Raw genomic sequence first — 12,070 nt, 5'->3', positions numbered from 1 at the left:
GACACTATGTTGAAGGCCAGGAGAATAAAGTATACTTGTGCGCACAACAAACTTGCATGTTCCTTTACTCTACAACATTTTTTAAAAATCCCCATAACCATGTAAGAAAAGTATCAATATTCAGGAAGGTGGGTCCATCTAATAGTTGCAAATTTGACATGTTTTCTAAAAAGATGCCACTGTACCATATTGCCAACATTCCTTGGAAACATAGAGGGCAGTAGAATTATTGCTACATCTCATCTCAACAATGGTTATGTAACTGTGGGGTGATGAAAAAAGCAGTTCTGCATGTTTGCAGACCTGTGTCTTTCTTATGGGTGCTTGTGACCACAAAATAGGATAATTTGTTAGAATCATGAATTATTGGTTATGGTTTATTTGTTGATTTGGATTAATCAGTTGTGATTTCAGTTGCATGATGGTCTAAAAGTGATTTTGAATCTTGACCTTAATTCTATTGACAATGTAATATCCAATATTTGTTTGGATAAATGTCAGATTACACTAAATCAGTGCTTTGGATGAAACTTTTTGGGATGTTTTTTGATTGCTAAGGAAGTCCCATGGTCTCACGGGGAGAACATGGACAAAATCTCCTTGAATCCTGACGACCTTGTCTTTAAGTGCTGCATCAGAAGGATACCAGAGGAGCTTGAAGTTGACACCAAGTACATTGTGCTAAAATGCTTAGTTATTTGGCAGAGAGTAACCATCAGCATGGTTTTGAGCCAAGACCTACTTTTATTAAGCCACATACAGCACTGGCTCCAAGACTTTTAATCCCCATTACGGCTCTTCACTAGGTGCTTATTTCAAGCAGATTCAAGACTGTGGAGCCATCTTTGACTTCTGTCAGTATTCTGATGGAGTATACTTTGGTCATGGAGACCCGCAATAAGATAACTGTTTGCAATCAGTAGTTATCTATTCTTATTTGTCCTGTAGAAACACTTTCACCAACTTAGAGCTCTTTCCTTTACCGTAGTGATCCGTACCCAGGTGCTTCCATAAATTGAATCTAAATGTCTGAAATCTGCTTTTGACTTCACCTGCAAACCTCTTGAGTAATTTTGTACCCAAGAAATAAGGACCCCTCTTAACAAAGCCTTTTTCTTTGGGTAATATATCTTACTCTACCTTCTGAAACTTTTATCGCCAGATTCTCAGTCATAGGACACACTTCTTCACTGAAAATGTATTACAAATGTGACCTCTTAAGGTATTTTTTCAACATTCTTCAGGATTTGGAGCACTAGAAATCGTATTCAAATTCACACAGCGTGGAAACTGGTTGATGAATTCGAAGGGCAGGGCCTATAAATTGGCTTTCACTTTTTGAGGAGATTTAGTAACATTTTGAGCTGGGTTAGTGTCACAAAAGTGACGCTAACCAGTACAAAATGTTTTTTTCTAATTTACTTTCCAGTGAAAAACTTGTTGTTAAGAGGAGAAATATTTTTATTTCTCCTTTCTTTTCTGACTCTGCATGTTGATGGTAAGTGATTCTGGTGCCTAAATTCTGCCACTTTAGAAATGTACTTTATCGGGGAACCAGACAAGGCTACCCGACGTCTCCCATTTTGTTCACCTTTTTTATCGAGCCTTTGGCTATTAGAATTCGTGGAAACCCTGAAATTAAACCTCCAATAGAAGGGATGGCGAAATTAAAACTATTCGCAGGAGATTTTATATCTGTGCCCTGACAAACATAATTTGGATCAGGCTCTAGAAGAATTCAGTCAATTTGAATTAATAGGGGAATATAAAATAAATCAAAATAAAACCGAGATCTCAACATTAAATGTTGATTGTAATTTTTTACCCCATGATTTAAAATCCCAAGCCTTGAAGGCAAAACCTATTAGATATGTGGGGATTTTGTTTTCAATCAATTTGAACAATTATTTAGTATGAATTATTTAGCGATGCAAAATAAAATGAATATTTTGCTCGATAAGTGGACTCTCTTACCGTTAACTCTGATTGGTCGTGTAGAACTCATAAAAATGTCTATTCTTCCCTTATTTGTTTTTCTCTTTATAAATATACCCCTGAAGATCAATTCTTATTATTTTAAAGAGATTAAATCAATGTTTAGGGATTCTGTTTGGAATAGGAAAGCTTCCAGGGGTAAGCTGCCCATACTACAGTTGGGAACCAATCAGTGGGGTTTAGCGCTACCAAATATTAATACCTACTATGAGGCAGTGATCTTGGATCTTACAGCACGTTTATTGGAACCAAATGGTTTGTTAGATATGGTTTTTTTATAGAATGATTCAGGAGTCTGGCTCGCTATATTCTTAAAAACATCCAAACTACCAAAAAAGACACAATATAAGGCGGTCAGAGATCTCTCCAATAGAATACTGTCCTTTTTTAAACAAGCTGGGTCTTCAGGATTCAATTATTTGAAGTTAGAGGAGTGTAAAGTCTTTGGTCATCAAATCCATTCTAGCAGGCTCAAAAGATGAAAGGACTGTGGTCTTGAGGAATTGGGTCTCTTCCTAATTTCTAAGAAAGTCATCTCCTGGCAAGAAGTCCTAGATAGATATGGTAACCGATACAAGCCTGGATTTTTGGAGTATCTCCAGTTTGTAAACTTTATAAATTAATACGGGCTGGAAATTGGTATGCTCTCCTGAGAAAGTGCGATGATTCCTCCCTGGTTGAATAAGTTCTGGTAAAAATAACCCAGGAAACCAATTATTCTTTCTCTGGTCAGGAGTGGCAGGTTATAGCCCAGCTAGGAAGTAAGGCCCTCAGACCAGCTCATTTCAAAAGGATGGCCTTTTTGTCCCGGTGGTTTGTCTATTATACCACGAAAAGTCTTTAACAAATGCTTCTAGGGAGTGGAAAATAAATGTTTTCGATGCCAGGCTCTAGGTGGGGGAGATTGGCTCCACATATTTTACACGTGCCCAAAACTTGAAGTGTTTTAGCGCAAGATCTTATCGTCAATAAGCCAGGCAATTAATAAGAAGCTTGACCCTGAGGCAGAGGTAGCTCTTTTTGGCATTTCTGAAAAAAGGTCTGATTTGACCAAAGCCGAAGACTTACACAGCGATTTGTTCCTTAGTTGCTCGTTCCCTAATCCTCCTAAATTGGAGGTCTGAAGATGTACCATCTTACTCCAAATGGTTGAATAAAATGCAAAGGACAATGAGGTTTGAGGAAGCCTATGCCAAGAGGATCGGGGAAACGAAAAGGTTTACAACTGTTTGGAAGTTTTCTGATAATTGGAAATGGATGACTGACATTTAGCACTTTTAGCATGATGCACTTTGTTTTTGTATAGTTAAGGGAAGGCACAATTGCACTTTAATGCCGCAGGATTTTTTTGTACAGCTATAATGTTTATACTACTAATAAATACTACTTATATAGGGATGTATATGTAAACAACACCAATAGGGTCTGTTATTAGTCAATCCTGCAATATTTTAGTATTAAGCACTGTTAACACTTTAGAAATCATGGTAGTAGCAACATGTTGTTTTTTCCCCATGGTTTAGCCAGACTTCTGCTGTCTTTCTTAAAAATATTTGGTGATAAGGTGTGGTTATTTAATCCATGTTGGTTCCTATTGACAAATGAACAAGAATAGGTTTTAATGTAAAATGTTGTTTGTTATTCCAGATCATTGACTACTTTACAATGTATGCTCTCCTCAATAAAAATTTTAATAAAAAATAAAATAAAGAAAGAAATGTACTATAGTGATAAAGGAAAAGAGGTAGCGATCCCTTAAATGTCCTATGGTGCTTCTGAAGTGAATTGGTTATTTTTTTGGTCAGTTAGATAATACAAATTCAATCAATGAATGTATTGGTAATTTATTTGGTACCACGTCCTGCTTTCTGGCAGCTTCAAAGAATTAATTTTTTTTACCCGGATGCCAGATAGATGGCAGAGGTCTTATTTTGTATTCATCCAGTTGGCAGAGCTAGTTCAGTGTTTATCCATCAGGGTTAAAAAGCAGACGTTTTTCTCCATTTGTCTGGCTCTTAATAACTTAGCAGGTTTGCTTTACTAGTATTGCCAGTAGCGTAGCTCAGTGAATTGATCGTCACTGATTACAAATGTGATGATCTGAAGAGTTGACACCCTGGTAAAGCACACTTGGCCTGGCACCCTTCTGAGATCTGTAAATTGCATAGTATAAAATGGTTAATATTGATACCTTTCATTTGTAGCGCTTGGAAAGAGCAGAATTGTGGTATAAAGTTGTTATATAAAAACCCATGTTGGCTATCCGGCTACAATCAGCGGGCTCATACAAATATCTAACTAATGTTTTTGCTGTTTACTGATTGTCTTGTTATATAGTACAGGTTGTTTCCGGTCACCAACTTATCAAGCACATAGCAAATACCCTTTATCATTGATCTGTTTGTAAATGAAACATATTCTTTACTAGGTATTGGGCTGCCAGGCGCCAAACAGATTTTTTTGTTATACCACATTTTCATACATAACAAACACTATTGGGTATTTTTCCAACGCACCCCACTACCCCACCTGACCACTAGACCAAGCTCCCTTTAAACTTCAAATTTAAGTTGTATAAAATAGATTACAGGTTATTAAATCATAAATTGAGGAGGGGTGACTAAAAAGTGGCGGGGGGTTCAGTGAAGTTCTCTTCTTGAGTCAATGTAGTGGCAGGGGAAGTGGAAACATATAATAATCTTTCCAGCAGAACCTAATCCGCATTTTTTACTGTATATTGGACTTACTTACCATTGGTTGGCTTCCATGCCACTTTGGTTTCCTTACTTTGCTTGGTTAGCGCCTCCTGCTTCCTGCAAGCGCTTCCACTGTGTGTCCCTGCTGTGGAGTATGGACCTAGGTTTAGTATACAAGGGAACCCAAAGTAATGGCCAAGGACCATGGGTTAAGCTACTTATTTTATGTTACAAAGGTCCTAGCTTTTTTTTTGATATCTGGAGGATTGATTTTCACAGGCTAAAGATAAAGACTGTGTTTTTTTCTTCAGTGTCCAGCCGGACCTAGAAGTATTTATTTTCAAAATAGTAAGGATAAACAGAATAAAGCGAAAGCAGTTCGCACATTAATAACTGGGCACAAGCCTGTACCAAGTCAAAGGGAGACAATACAAAAGAAAAAGACAAAGAATTCACAGGCAAACAGGGAGAACAGGGTGGCTTATAATACAATGCAAGAAATTCTTGAATAAGCACAAACCCACAGTAACTGCCGAGAAAGTTAAAAATCATACAACAAGCAGTACTGCAAAACAGTCGACGAACGTTTCGATCCCTATCTCCAATAATATAGTGGGATCATCTTCAGGACTAGAATTTGACTTTGCCTGATTTGTCAAGTGAGCCACGAGCCGGGCTGGGTGGGCCAGTCGTAGATGAACACAGTTTCAATGCCAAACAGTTCCGGTTACAGTTGATGCCGGGTGACGATTCAGAGGAATCGAAATAAGGATAAAAGCCTGCCAAAACAGTTCGAGTTGATTGTGACCGATGGAGCCTGGGCTCGATGTGAGACTTCAGTTTAGAGGTTGTGGCCGTAACCGGTGGGCTGTTCCACGCAAGGCGCTCGATAATACGGGCCTTTTCCGTGCGAGCCTTAGTTTGCTCGTAGAGGGGCCACAATGGGATCCCGTCTCAGCAGCACAGTGGCCGGGGATCCGGCCACTGTGCTGCTAAGACGGGATCCCATTGTGGCCCCTCTACGAGCAAACTAAGGCTCGCACGGAAAAGGCCCGTATTATCGAGCGCCTTGCGTGGAACAGCCCACCGGTTACGGCCACAACCTCTAAACTGAAGTCTCACATCGAGCCCAGGCTCCATCGGTCACAATCAACTCGACCTGTTTTGGCAGGCTTTTATCCTTATTTCGATTCCTCTGAATCGTCACCCGGCATCAACTGTAACCGGAACTGTTTGGCATTGAAACTGTGTTCATCTACGACTGGCCCACCCAGCCCGGCTCGTGGCTCACTTGACAAATCAGGCAAAGTCAAATTCTAGTCCTGAAGATGATCCCACTATATTATTGGAGATAGGGATCGAAACGTTCGTCGACTGTTTTGCAGTACTGCTTGTTGTATGATTTTTAACTTTCTCGGCAGTTACTGTGGGTTTGTGCTTATTCAAGAATTTCTTGCATTGTATTATAAGACACCCTGTTCTCCCTGTTTGCCTGTGAATTCTTTGTCTTTTTCTTTTGTATTGTCTCCCTTTGACTTGGTACAGGCTTGTGCCCAGTTATTAATGTGCGAACTGCTTTCGCTTTATTCTGTTTATCCTTACTATTTTGAAAATAAATACTTCTAGGTCCGGCTGGACACTGAAGAAAAAAACACAGTCTTTATCTTTAGCCTGTGAAAATCAATCCTCCAGATATCAAAAAAAAAGCTAGGACCTTTGTAACATAAAAAAAAAATGTGGAGTATGGACCTAGCACAGCTTCCGGTCTGCGACCAGTGTCCTTTCACTGGCCAGAGTCTCTTGCAAGTACTTTTTGAAAATGTTGTTTCATGCACTATATACAAGTGCATGTATCTCAGTCCCTTCCTCCTCCCACTCTCTGTCCTCTCCGACCTCTTGCCAAACAACACGGCCTGCTCTCTGTTGTGTTGCTTCTCCCTCCCTCTTCCCCGAAACCGCCCTCGTGTTGCTTGACCCCAGCCCTCCTCGCCATGTCTGTTGTGTTGCTAACTCCCCCCATTGTTCACTCTACCTCGTATAATCCTTCCGTCCTGCATGAAAACATCAAACCAAGCCAAAAAGCTCTCACGAGTGCTATTTGGCTTTGTTAAATGTTTTTAAAAATATTGTATAGTAACACTGGCTGCTGTGCAACAAGGCTTAAAAAAAACAAATGCTAGGATTCGGTCAAAGCTGACTGTGTCATAGTGCTTTTTCTTAACTTTAAGCTAGTTGCACAGCAGCCCAGGCTGCTGCGCAACATGTCTAAAAAACATGGACAAAGCCAACAGATCTTGCATAGGTGCAAACTATTGTCTTTGCCAATGCTTGTTTTCTATCTGACATTAACTGGAGAGCAAGTTATTTTTCATATTTGAATTTGGCTTTGTGTTTGTTCATTCCTCTATGCCCTGCAACTCTGATGTGGTTATGCCTTCTGCTTGGTCACGTTACCTAACTGGGGAGACTAGACCTGACCCTAATTCAAAATAGTTAGGCTCATGTAAGACTGGTTTAAATGCACTGCGCTTCTAGTCACTCTTCTACCTCTGCTCTGCCAATGATCTCCTCACAATTGCTTTTAAAAAAAGGCATACCCTGTGTTCAATTTCTGCACCTCTTTTTAATTTGATTTGTGTAGCTCGCACAATTAAATTAAAGATCTTCACTCATTGCTGATGCATCTGTCACATTGTGCCTAAGTCCTTGGTGAGGTGAAGTCCATCTTCATATGGATGTACCTTTTTCAGGTGTAGCAGGCAATTATACCTACTTCTTGCAATTGTATTACATTGGTAAAATCTCAACACACAACCACAGCCATACCATGTACATGATATGTGGTTTAAAAATTCAGAATTGTTGATAAAATATGCAGGGTAACCTTAGTGTTCACTTTTGTATTGGCATGGGATGCTACAATCCTTCTTCAAACGAAGATAATTAAAATTAGAGTTGGTCGAAATTCCTATTTTTCAGTCCACAATAAACAGATTTGAAATGGCGGGCAGTTCTGTGGTTTCTGAATCTGTTTACATTTAATTTTTTTTTTTTTAAATGTCTCTGTTCTTGGCACAAAGGAATGCAAGAAACAAGATATTCATGTGCCACTCGGTGCACAGGTCAATAAGGGGCAGGACATAGTAATTAACTTAATGGCAATTTCATTAGGTTATTGAATTACAATGGCCGACCCTTGACAATACTCTTCAAAGCAACTTGTGTGTGGTGCCCACCTTCCACGAGGACCCTGAAGGCAGGGGTGGCACACATCCTTACCTACTGGGGAAGTGGATTTGAGGTGCACTGCCAGGGCTATGAGCAATGCATTTAGCCTAATGCAGTTAGCATTAAGCTAAATACATTGGCCGGCCCCTCATAGTGCTTTTAAAAGAAATTGTTATTTTTGAGATTCTTTTCTTCCGACTGATCAATTGGTCTGCCCCAAGTCCACTCTGCAGGCAAAAAAGGCAAAAAAAGGTGACATTCCTTCATTCCACTTACTGCACTGGAATTTCATTAACCTCTAGTTAATTAACTTTCTCTATGGACTTTGGGAACTGCTTCCTTATCCAATGTGTTGTTTGATACTACATCATATTGTTGTCTAGGACTCATGACTGAACCTTCTGAATGCTGATTGTTGCCTTAATTTTATTGCTTAATGCAACACTAATTAAAGCCTTCATTGTCTGAGTCTTTTAAATTGACTAATTTTCTTTCCACAAAGTCTGTGCATACGATATCTAGATTCTAATGCATAGTAAAGATAGTCATAGATTGTTTTCAGAACAGCAAGTCTTGTTGCTGTTCTGTACATCAGTAGCTGAGCTGTTGGTCTGTGTGACTTTGGCCCTATTAAACTTCTTCAGGAGGTTTGGACTTCCAGTTGGCATCCTATACCTTTACAGTATGGTATTGGGGGTGGTATATTTGAACGTGATCACTAATTTGTAAGTTGGTTACCAATTGTTGGTCCTCGTGTAGCCAACGGTTGACACCCTAGTTTCCTTCACAGATCAATGCAACAAGCAAGATCCATCGGAGGACCAAATGAAGGACAACTCAAATTAAAAGATAAATAAGAATAGAAATAAATTAAATAATATTGGGCCCAGGAGGAAAAACTTCAGCTGGATCATCAGAAATGTTCTTTTCACATTTCTAAGTGTCTACATTCATGTGAAGCTTTTGTAAAACGCACATACAGCTTTAATGCACTGGTAAAACAAACATATTGACAAACTTTATTCTCCATACCACATATTTCAATCTATTAACAAAAATTGCCCTTAACTATATGTCATCCCTGATACCATCAATATTAGTTTTAAATATGAATGACAATATTAAAAGGGTTTCATTTCTTAATCAATACCTGCCCTTATCCCGTTATATTTATTTAATTATAGACTCACTTGTGTAAAAGATTCACTGTTGTGCACTGACAGATAAGAAGTAGCTGTACACATATATTTGTACGCATATGCATAAAAACACTTACATTCCAATATGGGGCAACACCTGGATCTCAGCTTTGACTGTAAAGTGGGCCTGTGCTCTTTTAGACAATGGATATTACAGGGGTGTTACATCACATTCTGTGCCGTCATTATGTGTGACATCATCAAGAACTGTTTATGCCATTAGTCCCCCATTCTTTTTGTTTTAGGATTTGTGCCCTGAAGTGTACACTTGGATTACAATTTGTGTTATTAGGTACGAGGTGAAGCTTGGAATAGTAACAATAAGGTAAACCATACCTTGACAAAACGGGAAGGTGTTGGATCCGGAGTGGCAGCGGTCACATTGTTGTCCAGTCACACCCAGTCGACACTCACACTGTCCTGTTACTGGATCACACGCACTCTGATAGGATCCATCAATTGAACAGCGGCAAGCTAAGCAGAAATATTTTCACAGATATAAATATTCAAATAAACAAATCACATGTCGCAAATCACTGTTGCAAAGGATATATGTCAAGACTTGAATCACCTGGAGGAATGGGTAACAGGTAACACGTGACCAGATGCTACATTTTACACTAGACACAAAAGACATTTAAATTGATGATAAGAGAATATTGGGAATTTCCGTCTGTATCTGGGATTTATTTTCCGTGGGCAACATCTTGTGCAATTGAGAACTCTGCAATTTCATGAATTTACAGACTTGTGGAAGCACACTATTGATTACATTTTAACTCTCCCTCAAAAATCGTATTTTGGCATATTAATTTCTGCAAAATTGGAATAATTTAGCAAATAATCCCACTTTATAAATAAAATATTTTCCACACAAGCCCTGTTTTATTGTTTTTAGTTATTAAACATTTCAAAAGCGTTTGAATATTGAATTAAAAAGTAGAACAAGGAGGAGGAGCCTAGCGTTCGCCCAAGATGGCCGCGTAGAACACCAGCTCCGCCGCGATTGTGCCCTTGCCCTCATATCCTGGCTGTATCCTGAGGCGCTAACCCCACACGCGGTTTGCGGAAGTCCTGTGGGGCCCATTGCAGCAACTCCAGTACCGCTGCAAGGTCGGGGATCGGAGTCAGAGGCCTGACTCCGGGGCCAGGAAAGCCGGGGGCTGTAGTGTGCGGCGCGGCCGGTTACGAAAGCAACAACAGCCGCAATCAAAACCGGAAGCGACCTGCCGGCCCGGAAGATCCGGGAGGGGCCCTGGGACTGAGGTGCTGAGCCCCCGGCAGATGCCCCGCACATTCGCCCGGCAGCTCCCGCCTGTGAAATGTCGCGGTGAGTCGCCGTGAGCGCGGCTGAAGAGGTGCCGGTAACTGACCAGGCTGGGGGCAAGAAGTTTTGAGTTTGAGAGAGTGGACGCATCCCCTTGGAGGCACGAGCTACCCCCCCAGATGGGTATCTGGAAAGCAGCGGGATTGGGGCCCAGAGTGGTGCATAGTGAGCAGGACCTTCTGTGAAGGGGGGGTCGAGTAGCTTTTAAGGCGGCAGTCCTGCCGCAAAACAGACGACCCCAGAGGAAGAACCCTTGCCAAAAAAGATCTTTTGTTACAGAGCGAGATCGCCTATCACCCCGAAAACTAAGGTGGGCGAGAGGATTGTTGTCTGCGGTGGGTGGAGAACGCCGAGCAGTCTGGGCCACAGACCCAATTGTGTAGAGACGTGTGGTCCTGGGGCGAACTTCCTGGGTTTCGAGACTCGCCGCCTGGGCTCTATCCTGAGGCGCAAACCCCACGCGCGATTGGTGGAAGTCCTGTGGGGCCCATTGCAGCAACTCTGATCCCACTGCGAGCTCAGGGACCAGAGTAAGAAGTCGGGAGGTCTGGAGCCTCCGATTCCGGAGAAGCCAGGGACTGTGGTGAGTGGTGCGGCCGGTTGCGAATTTAACAATAGCTGTGTTAATACAGGAGGTGACCTGCCGGCCCGGAAGACCTAAAGGGGGCCCAAGCACTGAGGGGCTGAACCAGCTGCAGACGCCCTGCCCATTCGCCTGGCGGTGCCCGCCTGTGGAGGGTTGGAGGTGAGCCGTCGTGAGCGTGGCTGAAGAGGTGTCGGTTACTGACCGGGCTGGGGGCAGGAAGTCTTTGAGTTCGAGAGAGCGTGCGCCTCGCCTCGGAGACACGAACCCCCCTGGTGGGTATCTGAAAAGTGGCAAGATTAGGGGCCAGAGTGGCACACAGTGAGCAGAACCTTATGTTGAGCTTTTGTGGCGGCCGTCCTGCCGCGGAACAGACGACTCTCGAAGACACCCCGAAACTAGGGTGAGCGAGAGGACTGCTAGCCGCGGGGGGTGGAGAAGCCCGAGCGATCTGGACCACAGACCTATTGTGGAGCGAAGGTGGTCTTGAAGCGATCTTCTTGGGTTTTGAAACCCGTCACCTGGAGTCCCAGTGACGAGCAAGATACCCTATCGGGGGTGGAATCTGACAAAATTGTGGTTTCCGGCGGTGAGTCGGTGCAGCGAGCTACTGTTGGGGACCCCGGTGAAGGTCGAAATGGCGACCAAACCTGAAAGCGAGAAGTCGCAGGCATGATCTAATAAAGGGTCCCGCTATGTGCGAGCCAACAAATTGGACAGGTATACATTGCCGAGAGGCTCCCCATCTGATTTGAAGAAAACACAAGATCCGGGAAGAGATTCGGTCAGCCCCCAGACAGAACCCACATTACTGGATGTGATGGCAGCTGTAGATGGAGTGAAAATGTCTTTGGGACAGAAAATGGAGTCACTTGATCATAAACTGGACACAATGGCTATAGAGGTCAACCTTATCCATGCAGATCTCACAAAAACCAGTAAATGGGTTAAATCCCTTGACATTAAAACTGCCAGCTTGACGGACGATGTGGCATCACTACAGCAGGAGGTACGAGAACTCAAGCGGACTAGTGACCTCACG

At 42.1% G+C, this 12,070-nt stretch overlaps 1 protein-coding gene across 1 annotated transcript in view; it reads right to left on the bottom strand.

Moving 5' to 3' along the window:
* The window catches only part of LOC147660957 (laminin subunit alpha-5-like), a gene marked incomplete at its 3' end in the record, with an annotated part of 218,421 nt that overhangs the window by 31,045 nt on the left and 175,306 nt on the right, over window positions 1-12,070 (bottom strand). Inside the window, exon 13 of the mRNA XM_086951410.1 lies at window positions 9,455-9,592. Within this exon, the coding sequence (XP_086807536.1) occupies window positions 9,455-9,592 (138 nt within the window). The remainder of the gene's footprint in view (window positions 1-9,454; window positions 9,593-12,070) is intronic.

Source organism: Lissotriton vulgaris, unplaced genomic scaffold (assembly GCF_964263255.1).
Source record: "Lissotriton vulgaris unplaced genomic scaffold, aLisVul1.2 SCAFFOLD_3097, whole genome shotgun sequence".
Lineage (NCBI taxonomy): Eukaryota > Metazoa > Chordata > Amphibia > Caudata > Salamandridae > Lissotriton > Lissotriton vulgaris.
The sequence above is the reverse complement of the archived record's forward strand: the minus strand, read 5'-3'. Positions and strand labels throughout refer to the sequence as shown.